General features: G+C 40.3%; 1 protein-coding gene and 1 non-coding gene across 2 annotated transcripts; both read right to left on the reverse strand.

Annotated features, from left to right (window-relative positions):
* Window positions 1–226: 226 nt before the first annotated feature.
* LOC119127857 lies at window positions 227–417 on the reverse strand. Its single transcript, XR_005098915.1, has one exon. It is a non-coding gene; the product is annotated as a U2 spliceosomal RNA (small nuclear RNA).
* Window positions 418–6,593: 6,176 nt separating this feature from the next.
* On the reverse strand, window positions 6,594–14,526 carry sfrp1a (secreted frizzled-related protein 1a). Its single transcript, XM_037259313.1, has 3 exons — window positions 13,829–14,526; window positions 11,369–11,449; window positions 6,594–8,479 (listed from the first exon to the last, which is right to left on the reverse strand). The coding sequence occupies exons 1-3, from the start codon at window positions 14,358–14,360 to the stop codon at window positions 8,154–8,156; spliced, it is 939 nt and encodes a 312-aa protein (XP_037115208.1). The 5' UTR covers window positions 14,361–14,526; the 3' UTR covers window positions 6,594–8,153.
* Window positions 14,527–14,796: the final 270 nt, after the last annotated feature.

Raw genomic sequence — 14,796 nt, forward strand, 5'->3', positions numbered from 1 at the left:
TTTTGATCCATCCCCTGGGGGAGAGGGGAGCAGTGAGCAGCAGCGGTGCCGCATTCGGGAATCATTTGGTGATCTAAACCCCAATTCCAACCCTTAATGCTGAGTGCCAAGCAGGGAGGCAATGGGTCCCATTTTTATAGTCTTTGGTATGACCCGGCCAGGGTTTGAACTCACAACCTTCCAGTCTCAGGGCGGACACTCTACCACTAGGCCACTGAGCTGGTTAAGGGGATGCACCGTTCCTGGAGGTACTGCAATACCAGGTCGATGCGTGGAGTGGACGGAGCAAGCCCCTACTCCATCTCCCTGTTCCAAAAATCTATTTAATACATGATCCCCAGATAGGGGACGTATCAGATATTAAACTGATAAGAACAGATACTACACTTGATCTTAGCCAAAAGGCAGAGAAGCTTGAGATTGAGAGACTAGAGGTGTTACAGTCCTGACATCAACCCATCTGATCTCTTGTGGGATCTGCTCGGGCATGCTGTTTGTGCTACAGTGACCAGCGCAAGCATACTGGCTGACGTCCAACAACTCCTGGTCCCGGATGACGAAGCTTCTCACCCTATCTCTAAAGGAATGCCCGGACACTCCACAGAGGAATCTCATTTTGTAAACTCTGTATCCGGGATTTTGTTCTTTCAGTTACGGCCCACAGCTCGTGACCATGGCTGAGGGTAAGAATGTAGATCGATTGGTAAATCAAACGCATCGACTTTTGGTTCAGCTCCGTCTTCACCATAACAGACCAATACAGAATCCGCAAAACTGCAGACACTGCACTGATCTGCCTGTTGAACACTTTCCATTCTCCCCTCACTTGTCAATAAGACCTCTGAACTCCTCCACTTGATTCAGGATGAAGTGAGCATGCCACCCGTCTCTGACTAAGGACCATGGATTTGGGGGTTCTGATTCTAATCCCAACTGCTTAATACTCAGCAGCGAACCCCTCCAGTACCAGTTGAAGGTCGCTTCTTGCAGCCAGGAGAACCACTTCTTCAAAAAAGCAGGGATGCACACTGGGGCCCGCAACTGGATCCCCTCGACCCCGGAGCTGTGCCTAGAAACTTTATTCAGAAAGGTTATGAGTAGAATTGGTGCCTTGGCATGGTTCAACCCTTTCTGGAAAGAAAGTGACACTGCAGATCAAACTCGGATACTGGTTGTACAGACTGAATGAGTCTTTAGGGGTTCCAGTACCCCTTACTCAGAGACCCACAAGAATCCCCAAGGGACATGGTCGAGTACCTTTTCTGAGTGAACAAAGTGTAGTTGAGTGAATTCTTATTCACCCTCCTGGATCCTGCTGGGGGTTATCCACTATTCCACAAACAGGACAAAAAACACAGTGCCTCCTTAATCACTGACCTGGAGAGGACACTCCACCCTTTTCCAACTGATGACCAGAGGCTCACAGGTTTTGAAGTACTGATTTTCATTCCAACCAATTTAGTCTTGGCTGAGAACCAACAATAACCTTGTCCTCTAGTGGGTTCATGGATTGCCACCATGGCACTGACCATCTTATGGCCCCAGCTCCAGTGTGATGCTTCATCAATGAAGAATGGTATATGTTCCACTCGAACTCATTGTCCTCTGATTCCCTCCAGATGCGGATGAAGTTCTGCCAGAGAGGAAACTCTTTCTGAGCATTCCAAGCAGACACAATATGTTGGTGGTTTGTCAGGTCGGACATATTCCCCCACTATGAGAACCAATACGTGGTGTGTTGGTTCTGGTAGTGGTGGTGATCGGTTGACAGCTCCCTCCTCTTTTGACCCGAGTGTCCAAACCACGAGGCTGCATGTCTGAAAAACTAATTGATATGTGTAAGGGTGCAAAGCTATGCCAAGGGTGCGCTGGTGCAAAGTGCACTTGTGGAACTTTATGCATCCTTATGGCTGAACATGCTGTTAATCATGGAAAATCCGTCATGAGGAGAGAAATCCAGGAACAGACTACTGTTTGGGTTCTGATCAGCGCAGCGTTTTTTTCCAAGCATACCTTGCCAGGTCTCACTGTCATTGCTCATGTGTGCATTGACGTCCCAAAGCAAAACTTCTCCCAACAAATTTTGCTCCCATATTGCCTTTTTTGGCTGTGTTCGTCTGGGCCCCCCTTGATGCAGACCCGGGGCACACAAAAAACCCCCAACACAATCAGGTGAAGGCTCACGGAGGGGATTGGGAAAATATTCTTAAATCATAATCTAGTCATCAGTATGGAAAACCATTGATCAGTAGGAAATTGGTATCTGAGCTACTGAGAATGCTGTGAATTCTCGAGAATCATATTTTTTGGAAGATTTTCTTTTGTGGGCAATTGAGTTGAATTGATCGTGATGGTATGCAGTTTTGAGGTTATAACTGGCTATTATTGAATTCTGGGTTTTTGTGCTCATTGTTAAAAATGGCTTAATATTGTCACAAGCAATTTGTGTGATGACAATTGACCGATGAATTTTGGCTCAAGACAAAAGAGCACAAACGACAACAATTCCCCTTCAAATGTTCTTCGTTGTCATTCATTGTGGACCACTCCTATTGTTTCCTGTTTTTCTCAGAGGTTTTTGCTAATGCCGTGTGTTTGCATTTTTCTCCATCTTTTGGGTGAAGTGATCTTTTTTACAGCTATTTTTCTTCACTGAAGTCAGCTTTCTCTCTTCTGTGAAAACTCGTCAACGTAAAAGTCTCTTTCCTATCGATTTTGTTTGGCAAATAGACGTGAAAGGTTCGTACATTCAAAAATTGAGAGTTACCATGCCTCAGACATGAAAACAGATGAGAAAATTATGGATAAAAAAAGGGGGGGTCAGAAAAAGTAAAAACTGTGGCCTGTGCAGTAATTTGAGACACTGCTGTGAGTTCAGAGCTCAATGCACTGTTGTAATTTGTGTTGATGATGCATATCTTTCACTGAAAGTGCCACTATGTCTGTAGGAGCTGCCCTACAAATTAAGCAAAGGGAAGAAAATCCTTCTGTGAGCTGTATGTTCTATTTAAACAGATAGAACTGAATTGGGAAAGAAAGACACTAAATTCATGAGTCATTTCTTTGCACATTGTAATTTAAATTTTGTTTTATCTGCACAAACGAAAGGGCATGTTAACTACTATAAAAAGCCATGCACAGACTTGATCGTCCTGTCACAGCCTTCACAGGGCGCCGACAAGCCTCGGGTATTTTAAATTCCCTCTCACTTGTGGTAGATGCGGCAGAGAGCAAACTATTTTTTGTCCCATATACTCAGATTAAAAACAAATCTGTAAAAGTATGCTTTGGAATTTACTGAGAAACACTTAAGAAGACTTGAAATCAATTAAAACTAAAGTTCTTCGGGGTTTGGCACGCAAGCAGGCACACACACTCTGCCAAATTACATTTACCGTAATTTTCGGACTATAAATCGCTCCGGAGTACAAGTCGCACTTTGTTTAGGGACCTCATTCTATAGTTCCCAACGGAAGGAGGTAAAATCAGACCGGCATCAGAAAGAATGTGGAGGACTACAACAGAATGTAATGAATAAATCTAGAATTCTATCATGATTATAAAGTAAAATGTATGCAACAAAAACACTCTTAAGGCATTGAATCGATTGAAACTGGACTGTTTTGAAGAGATCTGCTGTCCATTTGCCATCTCAGCATGAAGCGACCCAGATAAATAAGTAAATTCACATGAAACTCAAAAACACGTCATTTGTCAAACACACACACAAGTGTTTTGGACCTAGGCCAATGTGTTATAAATGGTCAGACATCTGACTGTTTTAAAAGGAAAAATGTGTAATTGTGTGCGCTTGATTGCACAACATGGGCGTTCTGGGGAATGTGAACGCAAATGGGCATTGGTGTTAAGTGTTCAGTCTGGGCAAGCAGAACTAAATCACATGGCATCAGCAACGGAAGGTGTTGTGACATCATTTGGGCTTTTGCATTTCTCGTCAAATCTGCAGAACTATTTTCAAGTCATTTCACTGGGTTGCTTGTCATCTGTAGCTACGTGACACATTCCACATGTATCTTCCAAAATAATGTCACGCTTAACTATGGGGATACTGTGCGGACCAAATCACGGAAAAAAGTAATGAGCCAAAGTAATGTCAAATCATTTCAAATAAAGCTGATACATGTATGGTCCACTTTCTCTGTCAGGTATTTACATGCCTAATTTTGTCTGCCAGTTGAAAATGTATTTCATTTCCTAATTATAGCTTCTTAATGTGAGTTTCCCTCCAGTGATTACTAGAATAACTTTTCCACTGGATACTCTGCCAGGAAAATAAAATTAGGGTTTGATTCAGGTGGAAATTCCCCATAAAATAAAGTGGTATTTATTGTGTGACTACATCTTGATAATATAATGGCCACACCCCTCAGAGGTACTCCTCCAGAGTGAATACTCCCTGAGGATAACTATTAACACACTATGGAATTCAATCAGCAGGATAGTGCATGTGAATGGAACCTGCAATGATGAGTCATACTGTATAATATTGGCGTTATATTTTTTAATTTCCATGATCAAACATTCAGCAATAAAATGCTTGAACAAATGCACAGGGTAAAAAGTAAAGCCCAGTTTGTCACAGGAAAATCTCAACCACGAGTGATGAAAATCTGGGGACAACCAACTTCATCAAAATGAGTTAAAGTACTTCTGGCACGAGTAAATAGCGGAACCCTATAGCAGGGGACGGAGACAATTAAAGGACCCATAGGAACTTTAAACATTTACAATGTGCTTTATTTTACACCATAAGTCTTCCACTGGCTGAGTTAGTGGAGCCTTAACTGTCTTAATCGTTAAAAAGGTTGACGTCATTGTTGGCCTGTGCGCTGACCCTGTAAGCACGCATTTGAAATCCGATTTGTTAAAGAAACATTCCCTTTGCTAAAACGTGTTTAAGTTACATCTGTCAGAAGTTAGAACTGCTCCTCAACCCACTTGCCAGATTACATTGACATGGGCAGCACAGACAAAAAAGAAACTCTAAAATCCATATACAGGATTAGAAACAGCGATGTAAAAGAAATGGTACAAAATAGACTGTTAACAAATACAAAGCACTTAGTATAAATGAATGGAACAGCTCTTAGAACTTAACTTGGAAATGTAGCCTTGCTGGGAGTGATGACTGACTATAGTTTTGAGATAATATAGATTGTATTCATTTCACCAAATGGTTAATAATTTATAGTCATGTTTATGGTCTATGACCATATAAGATTATTTATAATGACAGTTTATAGATGTTGGCTACCAGCAGTTCATCCATAAAACAGAATATGTGGATGGTTTTATAGTATTGGCAGAACAAGGTGGCGAAAGGACACGTGTCACTGTTTAAATAAACTAAAGCTCAGCATTTGTCTTTTTATCCCCCAAAAAAAAAACATCTGGAGTTGAGTCTAAACCATATTTGAAAATTGTGTTAAGATGTGCTATTTTCAATCACGTATTTGTGCCACAAGTGCTTAAAAGCACATGGTTCTTAGTTTTAAGTGAGGGTAGGGACTTAAGCCATCAGCCATTAAGATGGCCGTTACTTACATGGTCATAATTGCTAGCTGAAAGCATCTTTTGACATTTTCAAGTTTAATACAATTGTAAAAAAATACAATGACAATACATTTACAATATAAGAATGATAAAACATAAGATAATGAACTAAAATGACACTTGAAGGACATGGATTCAGTGGGCTCAAGGATTACGGCATATAATTTGGAGGCATTTCTCTTCAGATTAACATGAATAAGGGGTGACTTTGTGGCTTCCGTTCAATTTGTTAATTATTGACAACTCAGTGTACCTCTTATGTACGGAGCAGACAGCAAAGAAATTGATGTACCACTTTGAGCAGGACATTAATACACTACTACTGTTTGTCGCAAGTAAATCTCTCGGTTTACTCTGTTTAAAAAGAAAAGGGAAGAAAAATAAACATCTGGAAGCTCATTAAGATGAAGTCTAGCGTGACGTTTGACCATCAAGTCTTTTTGTGTGACTTACAAGGCATATTTTTCTAACAATGTTGGATGGTTGACAAAGTGTAAGAAGGGCGTTCCAGTGTGTACGTGTGTGTGCGTGTGTGTGTGTGTCTGTGTGTGTTCGCATGCGTGTGTGTGTGAGAGAGAGCGAGAGAGAGAGAGAGAGGAAGGGATAAAATCCACCATATGCTTTTTGCGGATCATTTGTTAATTGGACAAAGCTGGATTCTGACTGTGGCTTTTTTGCCTTTATTGAAGACAGTTGAAATAATGATTCATGAGGAAAGTCCACATCTGAGAAAGGTTTTCTAGGCTTTTGTAGGAATAAGATGGATTTGTCTATTCATGCTGTTTTCATAACAAGCTTTGTCTTTTCCAAAATGTGTTTTTTTTTGTATCATCTTGCACTGATATAACTTACATTAGAAAGTTCATCATTATCTTACGGATCTGTGATAATGTAGTATGTCAAATCTTGCACTGGCTGTCTTGTGTATATTTGCATGTTTTTACTTATTGACCAAAGTGCTTCTGGACATCATGTCTTTCAGCAAAAGATTGGAAAATAAATATGAAATATTTCTTCACTGATTTGACAGCACTGCCCTTTATTAAAGTGTTCTCCAATAGTATGAACAGTTAACATTGAATATCAAATAAAAACACAATACAAATAAATCAAATTACAAACTCTTGGAACCCGTTGTGTTTGTAAGTTCAGGACTACTTGTACTTTAGATTGGCCAATAATTTGTAAAAAGTGGCACCCACACGTGTGGACAGACCAAGTGTATAAATATGGGGAAAAATCTGAAATTTTCCATGGAAGTTTCTGGTTATTGACTTTTTAATAGATCTTTTTTTTGCCTTCCCGCTCGATTGAAGTGATTTGAATCCTTTGTCGTTTGTCCTGTTGGTGGTGGGTGAAGATTTGATACCTTTACTACTCCCCGCTGGAGGATTTTGCTGATCACTACCAATTGTTTCTGGATCTTTCTTTACAGCTCTTGCTGATGTTGTTTTACTTCTTCCTTTTCACCAATTTAACATCTGTAACTGTAACACCCCATGCCTTGATTGAAGATAATGCATAAAGTAACCTTTTAAATCGACAAGACAAAAACCGGTGGATTCAAAAGTTGTAATGTTGTTCAGTGAACGACAAATGTAAAGAAATTGGACTCACTGTCTTGGAGGCAGTTTTGTAATTGACTTATTTTCCTTTTATGGAATACAACCAATCCCTACTGTCCACTTGAGCATTGTAAGACTAAGCTCAAAACAAATAAAACACAAAACAATTGGTGTTTTCCTTATTTATGTAAAATTTGTATGTACACGTACTAATAATGCACACAAAATAGTGCTAAAACAGGCTAGCAATATCAAGCAAAACACTGGACAATGGTTAACACTTGTTCTTGTGAAAAAAAAAAGTCAAACTGCAAATAATTTCATTTCAACTTAATAATGGTTTCTGAAAACCAGTGACGCAAGAGGCACATAGTTTTTGGTCAAGATTGCATGATGATATTGCCATAACATGATTGGAATATAGGTTTTTGTGAGAAGCTTAACAATGACAACAAGCTAAGTCTTTAGCTGAAGCATCTTATGACATCAGTCATTGTTCACTTATTCTTTCGAAAACATGATGAGCTCTGAATTGTTATAACTGAAAATATTGACAATATTACTCATTTAATTTTGAAGGAAATAACAAAAGTGGCCGCCTTTTTGTGGTCCAGGTCTCATAAAAAAAAGAATGTAGAAACAAACTAGCGAGCTTGATCCTTACATAATCATAACGATGATATCATTCTCTTTACTAAAATTCAGACAGAACTAATTGAATGAATCTTGTAAAAAATGTCCTGTTACCTTCAAGTAACATTTGAAGATGCATCTACATATACGTTGTGGAAATTTGGGATATAGGAGAGTCGAGCTAACTCAACTAAAGAAATAAATGTATCTCTTCTATTTGTGATGTCATCACTCACTCAAAAACTGGGACATTTCAAATCATATATGTAAACAGAAAGATATATCAGTATAAACAAGACAAAAAAAAGCCATGTTTTGGAGTTTAACGCTTGTGCAAGTTCATATGAAGAAGGAGATGTGACCAATTAGAGGGAGGTCATCTTATTTGAAGACATTTTCAAAGGCAGGACATTTGTGGGTCTTGAGTTTCTTGATGGCCTTTTTGAACTCTTTGCTGGACTTGTCCCACTTGTGGATGCCCGTGAGCAGGAACAGCTTGTCAACCTTGCGGCCCATGATAAGATACTGGTTCCCCAGATTGTCCAGCTGCTGGCACGGGCAGTCCGCACCATTCTTCAAGTACATCACAAGCTTCTTCATGTCCTTCTTCGACAGAGTGCCAGCTTTCAGCATCTTCTTCCGTTTCTGAAAGATCACCTTACGGTCCATATTTTCTCGCTTCACCTCTTTGATCTTGGTCTTAAAAGCTGCAGAACAAGAAGTTACTCATATCAGTCTATTACAGCACTTTTACATTGAGAATATGGTTATGTTTAAAAACATGACTATGCTAAAACTGAAAGAAAATCTGGGGAATAAATGATATGTAACATTTAGACATAAACCCTTATTTCATCCTTCCTTTTCTATAACCAAAAATTATTTAGGCTTGTTTTTTGTAAGTTTCTCTTGAATTTTTCAATTGCAATTGAACAATGTTAAAATTGAATGCATATGACTTGATTTTTCAAGGTATTGTACTAAACCCCATGATTTTTCAGTCAAAAGGCTTTTTTGTCTGCTGATGCCTGACACGGGTTTCTCTGGTAGTTTAGTTCGGCTTAAGGCCGTATGTCACTGAGCAGCAAAGGTTTACAAGTGTGTAAACGTAGCAAATATTTTTTCAACATAGTTCCTTCAAGGTCGCAAACGATCACAAAGACGTTCACCAAAAATTTCTTTCTTGTCGCAATGGTGACGGGAAAAACGGTTTGCAACCAATAAAACTGAGAATATCTGATGAACATAGAACAAACGTTCTATATATAACATTGTGCACACTTTTGCACACCTTCTCCACTCATGAGATATGGGCTTTAAGCTCGAGACAGCCATAAAGCCAAACAGAAGGGTGTGTGCTATCTTCCATTCACAATGAATGGCAATGTGGTTCATCTCATCAAGTGGCTTAAGTAAGAACTGCCCTGTTCACGATATCAGCAAGGGGAAAAAGCAATTTGGCAATGACAACAAAGTAAGCTGTCTAAAGCAGAGGAGAGATTCAATTGAAGGGTGTTGGGAGTTTTGGGTGCAATGAAATTCCATAAAACTCTAAGTGTGGAGAGATAAACTGCGGTGGGAACAAAGTGTGGAGTGGGGCAGGCCGTAAATCTGTTACGAGCTGAGTGCCGCGCGGATTTGTGTCTGACAGAGGGAAATTCATCAAGATCTCTTGAGACATTAGGGAGTGTGATAGTGCTGAGGGGATGACTTAAAAGGGTTACTTTTCAACAACCATTCTGATCTATTGGCTGCAGAGCAAGTATAAGAACCCTTCCCCGCATTTAACTACTTTTAATCCAAAGCTGACTTGGCTTCGCTATATTCATCTTTTACTAAGGTCAAACCACATGGGGAACGTGCTTGTGCATTGAGCAGGAATCATTAATGTGCCCCTGTAAAAATGTTGAAGAGATACCAAAAAGAAACCACCAACAACAACAACAATTTAACCTCCACCTCTAAATGAGAACACATTTCCAACCATTTCCAGTAAGTACGATTTCCAGTGAACAAATAGACCAATCCTCTGCCAGAGTGGGTATATTTAATAAGGATTTCTGCCAAAAGTCAATGACTCATTGGTTAAATTTCACCATCCATGCTTATCCATCTCATTGTTGAACAGAAAAGAACAGGAAGTCTTTAAAACATATCTATTTTATGGTCCATTCCAAACAAAATAGTCTGTCTGTAAAATCAGCTCGTAAACGTGGTCCCAAATCCCGCTGTCGCATTCCATGTTCTCAAGTCAAAAGTGAGCACAATGCATGTCTTAGGTGTGAAAACCATCATAATCTTAGTGTGGGTCTTTTCTAATTTGTGTGTATTTAAATGGTTTCCCGAATACATGCCATGAAGTCATACTTGGCTTCATGCACAGTTGGAAATATTTGGCACTTTGCGAGTCCGACAAGAAACGCTCTCAGTTGGCCAGCTGGAAGAAGAAACAGATGTTTGGCCGAGATAGTACAAAAATGCAATCTTCTGTCATGCTGTACATTACTTGATACCACATCGCAATTGACACACACATACCACCGTCAAAGTGGTATGTTTTGGAAAGACATCTACGTAAGCAATGTAGTTTCATCCTGGTTACGGGGTCTTAATTTGTCTGTATCAACTAGGAACCAAAAACAAGTTTCCTCGAGGAATAAACAAGGAAATTATGTGCCACCATAGTTTTGGCAAACAACGACACAAATGCCAGAAGGGGCAGACTCATTACCAATCTCAACAACAAAGCAAAACATTAAACATTCAACAATAACTTTAAACCTTGGGATGGGACAAGGAAGAAAATCTGTTTTTAATATTACCGTTAGCTCGGCGGCAAACATGGAAGAAAACTTGTCAAAGTATTTTGGAGCAACCAGTAAATAAAATGAACAAGCTGGTAGATGTTTTTCTGACTAAAATCAAATACTTCCATTCTGTTTCCTTTTCAGAATGGTTTGTTTATGTTGGACCCCATCTGGTTTTCATTGCAGTTGGGCAGATGACCCTTCAATGTATTGAATGTGCACATCGATAGGTCTTCAATACTTGTCTTTAGGATTGAATTGTGTGTGTATATATATACGTATATATATATATATATATATATATATATATATGTATATATATATATACACGTATATATATTTTTTATTTTTATTTTATTTTATTTTTTTTTGAGCGCTGTATGGTTTCTAGTCATCAATATTTCATTTTATTCAGACATCTAAACAAATAGGCTAATATTTAACAACAGCCTTCCCAGACAGCAAACATTCGACTTTAGTGTTGTATGGAGCTGTTACATAAAGACTTTAACGACCCCCTTTTTACTGGCCACTGAAAATAATCCTCTCCTAATCCAGACACACTGTGAATTGTGACCAGAAGATAAATTCTGAGAGCTGGTTTGTGCAGGAATAGGAACGTTGCACTTTGGAAAAAAATGTTGTTTGACATACTGAAACAAAGTTTATGTAAAGAGGTCAGGGTCTGTTTTAGGATAGAAGATAAACCAATGCTGCTCACTCAAAAATGAGTAGCCGATGTATATAATTGATGTCAGTGCATATGACTGAGTGTCACAGCATCCTTACCAAATTCGCTGGCACACATGTGCTCCAGCATGGCATCTGTTTTCATTTCATTGTCACAAGGAGGACAAATGGGAGAATAACCTGTGGAGAAAAAGGGAACACGGTATGTGAAGTATAATGGTATGAAAATTACATTTGCAATTAGACAAGACCAATTTATACACCTTCATACCCATCACATACTGATGACAGAGTGTTATTTGTAGGATGTATGCAATCTTCATTGGGAAATTTAGAAAATGTGGAAAAATCAGTATTAAACAATCTTCTCTGTTGCCTAGTTTTGAAATTAGAAAGTAATTTTTGTTTAAAAAGCTAAAATTAAATACCATAGTCCTGGCCAAAGAATTCCATTTATTTATTTATTTATTTATTTATTTATTTATTTATTCATTTATCTATTTGTTCTTATGCAGCTATGACTACATGGAATTTTAGCAACATAAGCAAATCATACGCCTTAAACCTCCCAGTCTTTGTCTTCTACGCTTCATAAACCCTTCTAAACTGACCTCAGCAAAGAACGTTTTCAACTTTTATGGCCAGTTGTAATTAAAAGAGGCAGAAAGCAATGTTTCTGACATTCTGATTGCACGTGGTTCATTGTGTGCTTTCTATTTGACCAAACTACTAACGTTTCACAATCACACAGGGTAAAATGGGGGGTAAGCAAATAGTTTTCTCTCCATTGCCAGTTGTCCATTACATGTGCTTAACAAACGTTTGTCAAAGCGACACCCTGGTGTAAAGAGCTTGTGAAAACAGACACTGTTTACCAAGTCTCACAGTCTCTTTGCTTGTTTGAGATGGTTTCTCCTTTTAAATCAATTATCACCACATTGTATGTCGCAACAGGAAAGTGATAAGCACTGTTAGCTGACCTCTGCTAACAACAATGATGGAAAACTGGAAGGAGACATTTGATTGCCAATGTCAGTGGTTAAGTTCATGCTAGCGGACGGGCCTCTGAGTGTGCCCTGATTTATTTCTCACCAGTGACAACAGGTGATGTCTGTGGAGTGGGGACATCTGTGTGGTCCCCTGAAGTTTGAAATGGGGAGGGTTTTTCGCTTGAGAAAAACAGGCCTTTATCCATACCGACGTGTCAATCAATGACACCCGCCCCCTTGACACACACAGGGCTATGTCCCCTCTTCAGATACAGTGAGCACTGTGTGAGTGCTGGAAGATGCACAGGCTCCCCATTTATAGCGCACACGTAGTGTGAAAAAGCCTTCAAGTGGTGTCGTTAAAGCGTCAGATGGAAATCTAAGTGAGTTGATGATGTGATGATGGGACCCCACCCCCACCCCCCTCTATGTTGAAAATGAATAAGATTGCTGTACATTCCCTACCCAGGTGTAGACCTCACTTGTGGCAAGGGCACAGTAACACAACAGCAAACCTACTTTTATAATCAACCCATACTTTGTCTTTCCCCAGACTTGCTGGTTTTGGCTAACTTTCAAGGTTCCTCTGGTATTTGTCAGCTTGGCTCGGGCTGGGAACAGAACCCCCTGCCCGCCCCTCCATTGATTCTGTGAGGTGTGTGAGTCAGCCTCACACTAAGGAGTCTCTGCAGGTTTGGGGAATGAGCAGCCAGAGAGCCATTAGTAACGGATGATGGCTCCGGGGAGGGGTGGATGGTTGGGGTTTGCCGTGTCTTTGGCAGCTTGCTTTAAGATTGCTTGAGAGATTCACAAACTTCCAAATTGTAAGGTCTCTGTTGAAGCAATATTAAAAGAAGATGTGCATCTTTTTCTTATTTACCCAATTTGTCATATAAAGTTTTCTTACTACACTGGAGCTATTCTCTTTTTGCGGGCTTCTACCCAACATTGTTTTTTGCTACTCAATAAACACACACTGAAGCTTAAAAAAGAGCTTTTCAGTGATCCATCACACTAAGCAAACAACCTGCTGACAGCTCTTCGTGATCATGATTCCCTTTTAAGTCCCTTTTATTACAGAATAAGAAATTATAACCGCATTAGATGTTCGTTGACATTGCAAAGCGGAATGCTCTCCCCCAAAAGGTTGCATTCACTTTGTTTGTGTTGGGATTTACATCTTCACACCTTCACCCCTGAAACAACAGTATCACACCAAGGTGGCAAAAGTGGTCACTGTTTGTTTTTTCAGCAGGGGTACTTTGTCTTAATTTCTTAATGTTAGTTACTTTGTTGTTACACAGTAGTTGGTGCCCACTTTGCCCAAATGGGATTACTGATTAAGGCAATGATCATTTTAAAGGCAAACCAAATGAGTTTTTAAGTGAGAGCTGGATTTTTAAAAGTAATGCATGGTACATTTAACTGCGAGTGAAAGAGTGACTGGAGTTTTGTAGATTAATCTAATATACAAATATATATTAGAAAAGTGAATTTGGAAAATTAAAAAAAACACACACACTTGGAAACAGACTCAGGTACAAATTATACATGGGCAAAAAAATAATACCTGTCTGCTTTGTGGATTCGGTGGCGTTGGGTTGAGTCATGGCGATGCACACGTCGTCTTGAGGGTATTTGTCGCAGGTGAGCATCTCCGGCCAGGGGAAGCCGAACGCCTCCATGATGGGGGTGCAGCCATCCCGCACGGCCTCACAGAGCCATCTGCACGGGTAGATGGGCCGCTCCAGGCACACGGGCGCAAAGAGCGAGCAGAGGAATACCTGCGTGCCCGGGTGGCAGTTCTTGAGCACCAAGGGAACCCAGCTGCTGGCCTGTTGTTTCACCTCGGCCATGGTCTCGTGCTCCAGCAGGTTAGGCAATAACATCTGACTGTAGCCAACGTTGTGGCACAATCGCAGGTCGTCTGGGATGTCCACGCACTGCGGGGGCTTTCCGTAGCTGCGCCCGCCGTTGTACGAGTCCGACGACTTCCAGCTCAGATACTCGTACTCGGAGGCTCCACATGCTGTCAGCATCGCTATGGTCAGAGCCAGGCGGATCGTCCCCAAAACCGAATGAGACGCAGAAGCAGCCCTCATTGTGACTGTAACTCGAACCACTTCTGAAAGAAACCGACGGGATACGCAAATAAAGATCCGCTTTGGTCAAGTCCTACGTGTTGCGCTGCTCTCGAGCGTGTGGCTGCTGCAGAGTTGTGCGCTCCACTGTTGCGCTGTTGGGACACAAGCGCACAAGAGGTGATTGTAAAGTGCGCACTGGCCAATAAGAGACTGTTTTTCAGCCTTTTGGCACTGGGCTGGCTGTCAGTCAAGGCGCGTAATTACCCAATGTGTAAAAACTCCCCGGGAGCCTTTCCTACCTTTCCTTTCCCTCCGCTGCGTGTTGTTCCTTTGTCAAAGTAGACTACAGAATAGAAATGGTCAAATAAATCTCACAATGGTAAATGAATGGCTTCATAGGCTTTGTGGTGACTGCACAAATCACAACCTAGAACATCAGATTAGATTCGAATCT

This window comes from Syngnathus acus, chromosome 9 (assembly GCF_901709675.1).
Source record: "Syngnathus acus chromosome 9, fSynAcu1.2, whole genome shotgun sequence".
In the NCBI taxonomy this organism is placed as follows: Eukaryota; Metazoa; Chordata; class Actinopteri; order Syngnathiformes; family Syngnathidae; genus Syngnathus; species Syngnathus acus.

Excerpts from the sequence above, each read along its gene's own strand:
- sfrp1a (XM_037259313.1), bottom strand. The coding sequence starts at position 14,360 with ATGAGGGCTGCTTCTGCGTCTCATTCGGTTTTGGGGACGATCCGCCTG. Across the intron at positions 11,450-13,828 it reads CGAATCCACAAAGCAGACAG|GTTATTCTCCCATTTGTCCT; the intron begins GTATTATTTTTT and ends TTTTCTCCACAG. Across the intron at positions 8,480-11,368 it reads CATGTGTGCCAGCGAATTTG|CTTTTAAGACCAAGATCAAA; the intron begins GTAAGGATGCTG and ends CTTGTTCTGCAG.